Source organism: Oncorhynchus clarkii, chromosome 20, assembly GCF_045791955.1.
Source record: "Oncorhynchus clarkii lewisi isolate Uvic-CL-2024 chromosome 20, UVic_Ocla_1.0, whole genome shotgun sequence".
Lineage (NCBI taxonomy): Eukaryota > Metazoa > Chordata > Actinopteri > Salmoniformes > Salmonidae > Oncorhynchus > Oncorhynchus clarkii.
The window spans coordinates 41,343,886-41,357,995 of NC_092166.1; the positions used below are offsets into that span (position 1 = coordinate 41,343,886).

Here is a 14,110-nt window from a genome sequence, read left to right on the forward strand (position 1 = left end):
AGAGAGGGAGGAATGGGGCCGAGCAGTGGAGAGCGAAGGGGTGTGGTTGGTTATAAAACCTGGGACACTGATGTCCTGTTGTGAAGCCCTCTGTCCTGGAACCCTGCACCCTCTGTCCTATCTCTCCATCACTTCATAGTGGGACTCTTCTGCAGCATCCAGTGAGGTCTGCAACATCACTTGAAGAACCCAAAGAGTCAGGAACCATGCTGACCATTTTGGCGCTAGCGTCGGTCATACTCCTGGGAATAGGTAAAAAGTATATTTAATTTTTCCTAATATATCCCTGACCTTAGTCCTAACCCTAAGTACAATGGTTCATTACAATAGTTGCTACACTGTAACACAGTCATAAGTCCACTGTAATGTAATTTGTTATCGCAAATATTTTGGGGGGATTTATGGTTAAAAAAATATATACTTCTAATATGTTAATTCTATGTTTAATCCTTCTGGTCTGCTTTAAAGTTGCACGTGAAAAGTGTGGTCTAAAATGTATCATCATCTTGAGTTGAAGGTTAAAGTTCACATAGTATCGGTGACACAATTTTAATGAATAACATTTATGATGAATGATCTCGTATGCTTTCTTTTCATTTTATTATAAAAAGCCCTTTATACATGCTTGGTATTTCATTCTCAGCTGTACATTAAACTAATCCCGGGGGTCACTGAATCTGGTTGACTCTGGGTTCTGCGTTGTTGGTGCCTTTCTTGATGAATGAATTAAAGGGAAAGGAAGTAAAGGAAAACCTGCGCAGATGCTTTTTCTTGTCATACGTTGTTATACAGATGTTATATTGTTTTGACTATTATTGTCATAACTACAGCAACATTTTGTTCTTCATCCGTGTTTCTCTCATACAGAGTTAATTCCGTAAGGCTCGCAAAGTTAAGATGAGGGCATACATTTTGGGACTCACTCTGAGACTGTGGTATTGACAGCATTTCTACACTTGAGTGGAGATCTTCTTTCCAGCTTTGTCAAAATGCAATTAAAAACGCCAAGTCTCACTCGATTGACAACTTCTGTGCTGGCTGACATCATTTATTGAAGGACGCTGGAGTTCCGAGCTGCATGTGAAAGTATGAAATGTGCATCTTTAGAGTTCTGAATGTGATTTGTGTGTGAGTCAGTATCTTGGGTCAAAATCTTGAATCAAACGGAATACCAAATACCCCAAAATACCAGTGAAAGTAATTGATGATAGCAATGTTTGTAGATACATAATTGGTGGTGGTTGTTGTACTGCAGTACTAATTGCATTCACAATGGAAGTGATATATTGATTTTATGGCAAATATAGAATTTACATTCATTTGTCAAGGTCACAACATAAGCTCTTTATATTCTGTGGGTAGCTACGTTGTACTTTTTAGTTCATATCAAAGCCAATCCTTGCTGCATGCTATCATTGCACATGTTCACACCTCATTGAACCTTGCATAAATAGTGGTTGTGTGTATGTAAAAGGGATTGAATGAAAGACTGAAAAAGGCTTTGCGACTGAAAGACATTGAAATGAACTTCAACTTGTTATCCTCTTGACTGTCTTTTCATAGTATATTAAACGGTACATCGACAGGAGAATAGTTTTAAAGGTTGTGTTTGTTTAATACTCCACAATAGTCTACTGGAACCATAGTCTGGAACAATCCCTTGCAACTAAAAATAAAACCCCTTTTCTCTGCCATACATCCCAGAGGCACATTTTGTAAGTGTGTACTACGTATTCTTCTTATTTAACCATGTCTGCTCCAGTCCACTCTATCCTATTGTCTGTTTTCATAGTATGTATATCCTTTATATCCCCAGAATAGTTTTGAAGCATGCAGTGATGATCTTTCGCGTTTGTATATTTGTATTGAAGCCACTATAAACATTTACAATGGTAGAAGCTTACATACAGGCAATGGTACAATGGTATCTTGGAGGTAACAAATGGTCATGGTTCAAACCAGGAAGTGTGAAAAAGGTCATTATGAACCGCATGGGTGCTGATCTTTCCTATTTAACCCTGTGTCTTAACCCCTATAGTGCCCCAGCAGTCTGAGGCCATCGTCATCTACACGGGCTGGGAGCGTCACGCCCTGGTGGGCTCCGACATCCGTCTTTCCTGCTCCTTCTTCTCCTGGCGCTGGACCTCTGATGACGTCACCTTCTCCTGGAGCTACCGGCCCGACGGTGCCAGGGACGCCATCTCTGTACATATATACTCTCCTCTATCATTATCCTCCTCTAGCCTCCTCTATGGATGCGTCCCTAATTGCACCCTATTCCTTAGATAGTGCATTGCTTTTAACCAGAGCCCTATGAGCCTATTCCTTAAATATAATGCACCCTTTGGGTCCTGGTCAAAAGTAGTGCACTACATAGGGAATAGGGTGCCATTTGGGACACTGACCTATCACTTCTTTCTCATTCCCCTCATCTAACCTGGTGCCAGCTCTTTAATTTCAGTCCCTCGCACCTTATCTCCATCTTATTAGCTCTCTCTTCTCGCTGTGCCTTGCCCTCCTTGGCCCCCAATCTCACCCCCCCATATTCCCCTTGTCCCCCTCTCCTACTTTCATCATCTCACTCTTCTTCTCTCCTCTGCTTTCACCCACCTCTTGCCTCTCTCCCTCTGAAACGATATCACCCCCTTCTTACTCCTTCCTGTCCCTTTCTCTCTAGCACAGTTGTTTAGATCCAAATAATGGACTTAATTTACAAGCTTCTCCTTTTAGCACATTTCATCTGTACCGTATCTAACAATTCATGTCATCTTCAGCCTAGATGTAGTCTGGACTCAGATCTGTTTCTGCTCTCTTGCCAACAAAAATGTTGCCATGACAGTTCCATAAGGAGTTGGTAAGAGAGCAGAAACAGACTGGCATCCAGGCTAGCCGAGATGTAAAAGCAGACAAGACACTGAATCCCTTTTACGGTCTTCCGGACTCCAGATCTTCCACTACACCGGTGGAGCTCCCTACGTAGACAACAAGGGACCCTTCAGAGACAGGCTGGAGTTTGTGGGGAACCCTGGTCGCCGGGACGGATCCATCCTGCTCAAAAACCTAGACTACGGAGACAACGGCACCTTCACCTGTGATGCCAAGAACCCACCTGACATAGTGGGACGCGCCTCCAGTGTCAGACTGCTGGTCTTTGAGAAGGGTGAGAGCATAGAATTACTAGCCTGGGTTTCGATTTTGCCACTCGTTGTCATGCCTGCACTCCTTGCATGTTTGCCATGACAAGGAGTGGCATGAATGCACAAACTGATCAGGGACCAGGCTATATAATTACATATAGAATCCCTAGAATGGCAAGTAGACAGTCCTTGTCTTGCCTTCTCTTTTATCTCTCAGTTCCCATCCAGGCCGGAGTGATCACGGGGTCCATCATCGGTGCAGTGCTGGGTCTGTTGTTGCTGATCGTTGTCATCTACTATCTCATGAGGTTCCTGGTGGCCCGCAGAGTCTTCAACCTCAGTGTCAGGTCAGTGCCCCTGTGCCTCGGTCTAGGGCCAAAGCCAGAGCCCATCCCCGGCCTGGACACCTGTATGGTTTAGCTGGCACTAGGTGGCACTCAGTTCTTTTGCTTGTAAAGGTATTTTTCAGATTTTATTGAACAGATAGAGAAAGAGGATGACGGTGGGGAAAAGTTTTGTCAAAAATGTTGCAGAGGCTATGGCAATACAGCTACACCACACAGACCACAGGTGGCATTTAGTTGACCGCTGATTAAGTTCTACAGTCAGTCTATGATCATATAAATATGACGAATCGAACAGACTTGGAACCTCTGACCATGGCAATTTGACTGGTACTCACTACGGCTAACCTGGTACTGCAATGCATGATTTCCATGGTAATGTAGTTCCATTCCAGTTCTGTATATACGTTCTTGTCTCCTAACCTACCCGGAGAGTCAGTGCTGTTCTGTTCTTTGTGATAGCTACAAAGCAGGACTATACTGTAACAGCAACAGTATATTGCTTTGACCACTGGAGGGAGAGGTGTGACATCCACCTGACGTTGTTCTCTTTTGTTTCCTCCAGCAAACATGGAAAGAAAGGGAAGGGTAAAGAGGGATCACAGCAGAGACAGGCAAGTCCTCTCGTCGTCGGCTCACTCACAACTACACAACGACAACAACAGCAGCTCACAACTACAGCACACAAGTACCGTACAACACAAGTCATGTAAGAGTACAACACCTATATGACAGCGCATACCATAACAACTTGGTTTTCACACAGCCACAGAACCACACTTTCAGCACGGTATTGTTAGTAAGAGGCCCACAGAGCAGGCATTATGGCACCACCAAAGCAAACACGTGTAATAATCCTCTCCTGCTATTAAACGAAACAGTCATCGAGTGTTGGAACGTTTTAAATCCAGTCAGTCGCCCAAAAGCTTAAGAGCTAAATGACCGCCCCTCCCCGACTCTTATATCCTTCCTCCGTTCGTTTTACCACCTCCTCAAGGGCCAACAAACACAGTACAATGGGTAAATAGTCGGGGGAAGTTCACCCATTTTTACGTGGCCTTCTTTTCACTCTTTCTGTGGTTGTAGTTGATCCCTCCCCCACATATCGTTTTTTAAATATTTTGTTTAATTACAGAGAAAATTTGTTGTAAAATTTAGCTGTCACCACTTGCTATATTGACTTATAATTCAATATGCAAATATGTCTAAAGCATATTATAAAACATTCTAAAACACTCTGCACCAACTCATATTACATCAGAATCCCATTCTGAATGATGTCTCTGCACAATTTTTTTGAAAAAAAAATCTACTTGCCATAAATCCATGTTTTAATGAGGCTGTTTACAACAACGAAATATGCAAATATGGATTTATGGGAGAAAGATTTGTTTTTTTTTTTTTTTTGGGGGGGGGGGGGGTCATTCAGAACGGATTCTGATGCAACATGCTTTGGACACATTTTCACAATGCATTGTAGTCAATAGCAAATGATCTCAGCAAAATGTGTCTACTAATTTTCTCTGTAACAAAACAAAATAGTAAACAGTTTAGGTAATCAACTACAAGACAGTGAAAAGGCCCCATGTAAAAATGGGTGAACTTCCCATAACACCAACCACCATTGTGAAATGGCTGAGGCAAGTTCGTGTAGTACAGTAATTTGATTCCCTGTGAATGGAACTGAGTTGCTCTCAGTGGGAGAGAAAGTAGAGAAAGAGGGAAACCTACTGATTCTGAGTCAAATGAAAATCACTGGCCCTATTATCGGCTCACAGTTATCTCAAATTACACTGAGTCACACAGTCACACTGGGGTATAAGTGCAAGGCTAGGGGGTGGATAGCTCTAACGTGCCTCCCAAATGGCACCCTATATATACAGTGCCTTGCGAAAGTATTCGGCCCCCTTGAACTTTGCGACCTTTTGCCACATTTCAGGCTTCAAACATAAAGATATAAAACTTTATTTTTTTGTGAAGAATCAACAACAAGTGGGACACAATCATGAAGTGGAACGACATTTATTGGATATTTCAAACTTTTTTAACAAATCAAAAACTGAAAAATTGGGCGTGCAAAATTATTCAGCCCCCTTAAGTTAATACTTTGTAGCGCCACCTTTTGCTGCGATTACAGCTGTAAGTCGCTTGGGGTATGTCTCTATCAGTTTTGCACATCGAGAGACTGAAATTTTTTCCCATTCCTCCTTGCAAAACAGCTCGAGCTCAGTGAGGTTGGATGGAGAGCATTTGTGAACAGCAGTTTTCAGTTCTTTCCACAGATTCTCGATTGGATTCAGGTCTGGACTTTGACTTGGCCATTCTAACACCTGGATATGTTTATTTTTGAACCATTCCATTGTAGATTTTGCTTTATGTTTTGGATCATTGTCTTGTTGGAAGACAAATCTCCGTCCCAGTCTCAGGTCTTTTGCAGACTCCATCAGGTTTTCTTCCAGAATGGTCCTGTATTTGGCTCCATCCATCTTCCCATCAATTTTAACCATCTTCCCTGTCCCTGCTGAAGAAAAGCAGGCCCAAACCATGATGCTGCCACTACCATGTTTGACAGTGGGGATGGTGTGTTCAGCTGTGTTGCTTTTACGCCAAACATAACGTTTTGCATTGTTGCCAAAAAGTTCAATTTTGGTTTCATCTGACCAGAGCACCTTCTTCCACATGTTTGGTGTGTCTCCCAGGTGGCTTGTGGCAAACTTTAAACAACACTTTTATGGATATCTTTAAGAAATGGCTTTCTTCTTGCCACTCTTCCATAAAGGCCAGATTTGTGCAATATACGACTGATTGTTGTCCTATGGACAGAGTCTCCCACCTCAGCTGTAGATCTCTGCAGTTCATCCAGAGTGATCATGGGCCTCTTGGCTGCATCTCTGATCAGTCTTCTCCTTGTATGAGCTGAAAGTTTAGAGGGACGGCCAGGTCTTGGTAGATTTGCAGTGGTCTGATACTCCTTCCATTTCAATATTATTGCTTGCACAGTGCTCCTTGGGATGTTTAAAGCTTGGGAAATCTTTTTGTATCCAAATCCGGCTTTAAACTTCTTCACAACAGTATCTCGGACCTGCCTGGTGTGTTCCTTGTTCTTCATGATGCTCTCTGCGCTTTTAACGGACCTCTGAGACTATCACAGTGCAGGTGCATTTATACGGAGACTTGATTACACACAGGTGGATTGTATTTATCATCATTAGTCATTTAGGTCAACATTGGATCATTCAGAGATCCTCACTGAACTTCTGGAGAGAGTTTGTTGCACTGAAAGTAAAGGGGCTGAATAATTTTGCACGCCCAATTTTTCAGTTTTTGATTTGTTAAAAAAGTTTGAAATATCCAATAAATGTCGTTCCACGTCATGATTGTGTCCCACTTGTTGTTGATTCTTCACAAAAAAATATATCTTATATCTCTATGTTTGAAGCCTGAAATGTGGCAAAAGGTTGCAAAGTTCAAGGGGGCCGAATACTTTCGCAAGGCACTGTATATATATTATTTTTTTTAAATATTTTTTATTTATTTATTTTATTTACCTTTATTTAACTAGGCAAGTCAGTTGAGAACAAATTCTTATTTTCAATGATGGTTAACTGCCTTGTTCAGGGGCAGAACAACAGATTTTTACCTTTTACCTACCTTTACCTTTGACCAGAGTAGTGCACTATATGGAATAGGGTTGCACTTGGGATGCGGCCTTAGTATTTCATTAATATAACACTCTTTCTTTCTTGTAAGCTTTTGGTATTCCCGCTGGTTCCTCCCAGGTCGAATTAAATCCAATTATTTTCTATATTGTGAGAGAGATATTCCATGTCAAATAGAATGAGGATGTATGCTGGTAAATGACATCCTAGGGTATTGATCAATTCACTAAGATGTCTTAATGGAAGTAGTCAAGGGTCTAGGGTTGCTAAATCCTGGTAACTTTCCCAGGTTTTCCAGAACCAGGATTTCTGGGAAACCTGAACATTTTGGGAAAGTTTAGGCAATTTTTCAACACTACAAGGGACAGTTTGGCGTGTAGTTAGTTTCCTCACAGTATTGTTTTAGGAATCAATCAGGTATGCAGCTGGCTGGGGTCTTTACAGTATCAGAGGTCAGGGGTTGAATTCAGGGTTTACTTCTGTCTACCTCAGCATTAGAGTGCACTGTCATTCTCATCTCCCCACAGCTCTCGCTGACTACGTCCAAAATTGAATCCTATTCCCTATATATTGCTCTACTACTTTTTTACCAGAGCCAAATGGCTCCTGGTCAAAAGAACTGCAATGGTTGCGTCCCAAATGGCAAGGGTCCTGGTCAAAAGTAGTGCACTATATAGGGTGCTATTTGGGATGCAGGCATTGTCACATGACGGATTGTCAGGTTGCACTTGAGTTGCAGTCAGTTGCACAAAATGCCTGGAGGTTGGGTGCATAAATTAATAATATATCTCACAGTCAAAAGGACACTTGCTGAAATTCTGACAGTATTGTTTCATACACAGTTTCACCATGAGCAATTCATTTCATGGTGCGGGGACAAAAACAACCTTTGGAGAAAAATAAAATGTGCAAAACAGTCTTCTCTTCACTATGGCTCCTCTCTTTTAAACTATGTATGTAAACACGTTTATGGGGTTTTCATATATTTGTTAAATGTGCTGTTTAATCAAACAGGCCTTATCTACTTCCCAAATTGCACCCTATTCCCGACATAGTGCACTACTTATGACCAGAGCCTTATGGGCCACGGTCAAAAGTAGTGCACTATATAGGGAATAGGGTGCCATTTGGGAAATAAACAGGGTGTTCATCTATAGGGTTTACTTGTAAAACATGCCGTTTGATTGAACAGGCCTTATTTAGCGCCACGCTGACTCCACACAATCTGTATCAGCCACTGTATCTGGGCTATTTCTATTTGCTTGGCTTGCACAACAAAGCTGCGAGAATGCCAATGGATGCATCCCAAGTGGCACCCTATTCCCCACAAGGCTCTTGTCAAAAGTAGTGAACTATATAGAGAATAGGGTGCCATTTAGAACGAGAACCACCATCATGTGGCATCTTCGTTCACCATTACTCCATTAGGGGAGGGAGGCAGAGTGGGAGAGAGAGTATTAGTAGCTGACTACCCTGGAGCCTGAAGCAGCATACAGCACACAACAGGCTGTACTGCAATGATAATACAGTGCACTCAATATTAGTCCCAGCAAACACACCGTCCCCACCCATTCTCGCCATTCCTCCCTCTCACTCACTCACTCACTAGCTCATTCACATTCCCTTTGTCTAGTCCCTCTCTCCCACTTTCTTTTCTGTCTCGTCCTCTTTCTTGTCCTCCCTCCTTCTCCTGTCTGTCTATCCTTCCTCTACTCCCTCCGGATGGCCGTGAGAAGCCCCTGTCTTTCTTTCTTTCTTCCTTTCTTTCTGTGTCTTCTTGTTCTGTCTCTCTCTCCACAGGTGAACAGCCAGTTCGTTTTTGGATCCGTATTCTGCTTAACCGATCCATCCTCTGATCAATCTCTACCTCTACCTGTCTATATCTCTATTTAGTAAGGGACTTAGCTTAGCTCCTAAACCCCTTCTCTGCCTGTGTCCCAAATGGCACCTTATTCGCTATGAAGTGCACTACTTTTGACTAAGTAGTGCACTATATAGGGAATAGGGTGCCATTTTGGACGTAGTATCTGTCTATAGGCACTGTAGCGATAGCCATGCACTTGACCTTTTACCCTTTCCATAGCATCCCAGTGTCTCTTTATGTTAGCGATTGCTTTTCAGTAAGGTAATTACATTAGATTGCTCTGACCTTTCCTTTTCACTAACTCAGAGGCGACTTTCCTCTTGCAGGTGGCCTCTGTACCGAGCCCTTACCTTCCCAGTCTACTCCCTTGCTCCCATGTCCTTAGCTCCAGTAAGATGAGGATGTGCAGAAATACGTTATTTGTTGTCATTGTCATGGTCCATTTGGTAGATCGATGTGTTTGAGTGAACTGATGGCAATGCATGTGTGATTGGTGCATGTCTGGGTGTTGATTGGTTAAAGTTGACTCAAAGCTGCATTTTAAGACACCTGCTATGTTGGAAATAGATGTGTAGCAGACCTGTGTCAGACGTTAGATCTGACTGTAGCAGTCCTGTCACTCTGTCCCTAACTCATCGATGCCTGTTTTGTCACCCCTTGCAGCCCTGGAGACCGCCCCCCGTCACTTGCCTCCCCCTTACCTCCTAAATATGACTCTCTTTCTCTTTTTCTCCTAAATGTACCTCTCTCTCTCTCTCTGCTCTAATGTAAATACCTCCCTCCCTCCTTCAATCCTAATCCATCTGTTTCCTCATTTTTAACATGCCCATCGATCTCACCCATCTCCCCCGTGCTAACACAACTTCTCTCCCCCTCCCTCTTCCCCTCTCTCCTTTCTCACACTCCTCCTTTCCTCCTGAAGTGACTCCTCTCCTCCCCTGTTCCCTCCTCCTCTCCACAGGGCCCAACTCTCTCCATCGGAGACCCGTCCAAGCTGAAGGCCGCCGCCTCAGAAAAGAAGAAGCAGGAGTCGCGCAAGGATAAGAAATAGGATACGGGGAGCAGAGAGCTAGAGCCCCAACACACAGCCCAGCCCAAAGCAATGAGACAGGCAGAGAGAGCAGGAACAGGGGGAGGGGACTCACCCAAGGGGGCAGGGCCTGGTAGGGTGCTGATGACCATCGAGCTGGAGCTCTCCAAGTGGGAAAAAGAGGGGGAGGGGAAGGGGGGTGGGTCCGCCTCGGCCAAATCATCCAGTTTCCTGTCCCTGTCCAAGCTCTCCAAAAAACTGACCCTTAAATAAGTGAATGAGAATCATACTGGAGAGGGAGGCAGCGGAGAACCTTAATTAAGGAGGCAGTCTTAAAGAACTATACGGCTGTGTCCCAAATGGCTCCATATTCCCTACATAGTGCACTACTTCTGACCAGAGCCCTATGGGCCCTGGTCAAAAGTAGTGCAGTGCACTAAATAGGGAATAGGGTGCTATTTCGGAGGCAGCCTAAGTCTGTCTTCAACGGTATATTCTTTCCCACAAGATCTAAGCCTTTACAACTCAAAGTATATTCATCATGATCTCAATGCCACACTGGGGTGAACATAGACACAATAGTGATAAAAAAAATATGATAGCTCAATCAATGGAAGTGAAACACTCCAACTACTACTGTCAGGTCATGAAACATACCATTTGAACCAAATCAAATGCCATCTGACTGCTAGTTTGATGACAAAATCTTAAAAGCTATTCCCAAGTTTGCCTTTCATTCTGACATCTTAGATGTGATGCAAGGCAGTATTCCTCAACTACGCCTGTCCGACACACATCAGAGAGTCCTGGCTACAGGGACCACCCGATTTGTTATTTTGTGTCTGTGTCCCAAATGGCACCCTATTCTCCACTCAGTGCACTACTTTGCCCTGAGCCCTATGGGCCCTGGGGAGAGGATCTGTCAAAGTTTGACTTGCCCTCACACTGACTGATGTTCTCTCTTCTTTCTCCTCTCGTCTTTCACTGGGAGCACTTTTATTCTGACTCCTCTTCGTTAAAACTGTAGAAGTTTCAAAAAAACTTTGAATGCTTACTCTTTCTCATCCTATCTTTTCTATCTCTCTTTCTCTCATAGATTTTCTGAATCTTATTTCTCAAAGACTCGACTTCCTCCCACTTGACTGCTTCAGCTTCCATACGCCACACCCTTTTAGACCACACCCCTTTCCTCCTGCCCCACCTTTTGATGCACTTGTCCTATCTCCTTAACTCATTAAGTCCTGCCTATAAAAGAGCAGTCCTACTAAGTTAAGCAAGAGTCCTACCGAGTTCAGCGTTTGTATGATGAGGCAGAACATACAACTCATAACCCTTTTAGCTAGCATCAAGGCAGAGCAGACCCAGTATAGACATGCAGTGTAACAAATGGACCCACCAGGCTATTGAATAGAGATACAAATACCAACAGGGAGAGGTCAAATAGTTCCTGAAACTTCTGTTACTGCTTCCTGCTGCTCAGTGCTCAATCAGATCAGGTGTGAGCGGTGTGAAGAGTTTGAATGCACCCTGTGCTGGACGAGTCAGAGTGAGGGAGAGAAATATGATTCCTAGCTCTTACCTTGTGTAGATGGGTTCAAATTGAAGTTCATATCGCCGGGTGATTCACTCCCTTCACATTTGAGCTAATGGAGGACGTAGTGCTGTGCTGCCTTTCTGTCACTGCAAGCTGGAGGCTAGGTTATTCCTGTCTATAAGGGTGTAGTAGATACGGGCTTACTGTAACAGCTGCAATTTAAAGCAGAGTAGAAAAAGCCCTGTTTGTTTGTGTCTGAGAGTACATCCCAAATGGCCAGCTATTTCCTATATATTGCACTACATTTGACGAGGACCCATAGGGCTCTGGTTAAACATAGTGCACTATATATTGTATAGGGTGCCATTTTGGACGCAGCCTGCTTTGAATTCTGTGACTGAGTCCTTGAAATGACGTCACGTTGACAGCCAGTGGACATTCTCAGGCCCTGACAACAAAGGGATACTCCTCCTTTCTACTCCTCCGTGTTATTCTGGTCCCGTTAATCCCTTCTGCACATTTCTCCCCCCTATTTTAGCACTTGCTGGTAACTGGATCTCTCTATCTCTCTCTCTCTTACACACACACACACACACACACACACACACACACACACACACACACACACACACACACACACACACACACATACTGTCTTTCTCTAATTCTCTCTCTAATTCTCTCTCTCTCTCTCTCTCTCTCTCTCTCTCTCTCTCTCTCTCTCTCTGTGTGTCCTTTAGTGACGCTAAGCTATGTTCCCTCATAGACTACCCAATCCACTCTATACTTAAGCCTCTTCTATCTAGCTTTATCAGTCAAAGCCAGACCCCATCTCAAACAAACTCAGCAATTCTTTTTTTCTTTTCTTTCCTCTCCTCCTCCTCCTCCTCCCTCTTTTTCAAACTCAGTGATGGACACCTCTCTCCTCCACCCCCCTGATCACCAACGTCCCTCTCACTCACCCACCAATGCCACCACACCCCTGCACGTTCGTTCACCTACCTTTTCTGCTGGTTGGAATGCCACGTCGCTCTCTTCTGCCCCCTATTGGCCAGGGATGGAAACTGGGCAGAATCATCCATGTTATTAGTTCTCATTGAAGACTTTAATCTAGCTATAGCTCTCTGCCGGTCGCAAAGGTGCGTGTTTTATGTGTGTCTGTGTGTCTAGTCAGACTGTCATGTCAAACAAAAGATGACAAAAACACTGTACATGCATGTCATTCTAAAGTAAAGCAAATAATGAAACATTTTACTGAACAAGTGCACAAAAATGCTTGTTTTGTTTGAGGGAGGCGGATGTGTGATAGTAGCTTCTTATGACATTTTATCACATTGATGCCCTTGTTCATGGAGGGGGATCTGTGTGGCTGTTTTTATTTTGGTGCATATTTTCCAGGGGCGGAAAATCAATATTTGTTATTTTAAGGTGCAAGCTGCATGGGGCTACAGGAGGCACTCGCAAGGTGAGGGAGGTGATGATGAGGAGGAGGAGGATAAGGGAGGTTAACTTCAGATGTTGCCGGTGGTCATGTGATTGGAAAAAAAGAACAGGTTGTTGCTGGGATGAAGATACTTTGGAGAGAGAGAGCGAGACTTATCTTGTGTGTTAAGCCAAGCCAAAGCCCATATGTATCGCTGAAGATATGGTTCATCTCTCCCTAAAGCTCTCTCTTCTAAGGTCCTTACCCTGAGCTTCGGGTCTGAACGTTTGATAGGCTATGCGAGGTGGTTAGCGTAGGGTTTAGTGTTGAATGTGTTTTGTTCTTTTAACTGTGGTCATAGGGAGTGTGTTAAAACCACACCATGGTTCATTAAGCCAATAGAAAATACATAGTTCTGTTCACCCCTTCGCTGTTTAACCAACTATCCATCATCAGATGTGATCCGTTTGAATGTTTCTTTCGTTTCTTTTTCAGTACAGCCACACGGACTCCTGACATAAAACAAACTGCTTTAAAATGTCTTCACAATGTTTTGTTGTCTGGATTGTGTACTGTACGTATTATTTTGGTTGTTAGATAACATTCCTTTCTTAGAAATGTCAAGCTTCTTACATTTTTACGTTTATTTTAATGCTTACAATTAAAGTGCACTAATCATATACATTTGATTGTTATTTCAAATGTGTTGTAAAGGGAAGGTAAATAAAAATTCAAGCATCAAACACATCTCGGTTGTAAAAGGAGAATAAAATAAACCCAAATGAAAATGACTAGTGTTCTCCATGTCTGTTCCATTCCAATTTATTTTGAAAAGTCGTTGGATTATCTACTTCTTGATAGGGTTCTTCATGGTACATGTGAGGTTAATATTGTTGTTTGTTTGTTTGTTTGTTGTCACTGTTTCTTATTGTTTTCAGTGGCAATAGAGGTGCTAGCCTATGACAGTGCTCTTCTGGGTTGTTCCTGACAGTGGGGACAGCAGGTGCAGGTAACACCACAGAGCCCCCTCTGTGTACCCAGGGGCCGGGGTGGGGGTGCTAGTGCTGGGGAGGGTCAGGTTACCCTTACAGGAGACAAGAGGGGAGGTGAAGGAGAGGG

General features: G+C 43.3%; 1 protein-coding gene across 4 annotated transcripts; it reads left to right on the forward strand.

Moving 5' to 3' along the window:
• LOC139376365 (myelin protein P0-like) lies at nucleotides 1-13,779 on the forward strand. Of its 4 annotated transcripts, none has more exons than XM_071118815.1 (6): nucleotides 1-252; nucleotides 2,039-2,205; nucleotides 2,947-3,160; nucleotides 3,355-3,484; nucleotides 4,047-4,095; nucleotides 9,966-13,779. In XM_071118815.1, exons 1-6 carry the CDS (start codon nucleotides 207-209, stop codon nucleotides 10,053-10,055), a joined length of 696 nt encoding a protein of 231 aa, XP_070974916.1. In that variant the 5' UTR covers nucleotides 1-206; the 3' UTR covers nucleotides 10,056-13,779. The 4 variants fall into 4 exon arrangements, with proteins under 4 accessions (XP_070974916.1, XP_070974917.1, XP_070974919.1 ...); XM_071118816.1 differs by having other exon boundaries at nucleotides 18-252; nucleotides 9,668-13,779; XM_071118818.1 differs by having other exon boundaries at nucleotides 43-252; nucleotides 12,477-13,779.
• Nucleotides 13,780-14,110: the final 331 nt, after the last annotated feature.

Excerpts from the sequence above, each read along its gene's own strand:
- LOC139376365 (XM_071118815.1), top strand. The coding sequence starts at position 207 with ATGCTGACCATTTTGGCGCTAGCGTCGGTCATACTCCTGGGAATAG. Across the intron at positions 2,206-2,946 it reads GTGCCAGGGACGCCATCTCT|ATCTTCCACTACACCGGTGG; the intron begins GTACATATATAC and ends TCCGGACTCCAG. Across the intron at positions 3,485-4,046 it reads GTCTTCAACCTCAGTGTCAG|CAAACATGGAAAGAAAGGGA; the intron begins GTCAGTGCCCCT and ends TGTTTCCTCCAG.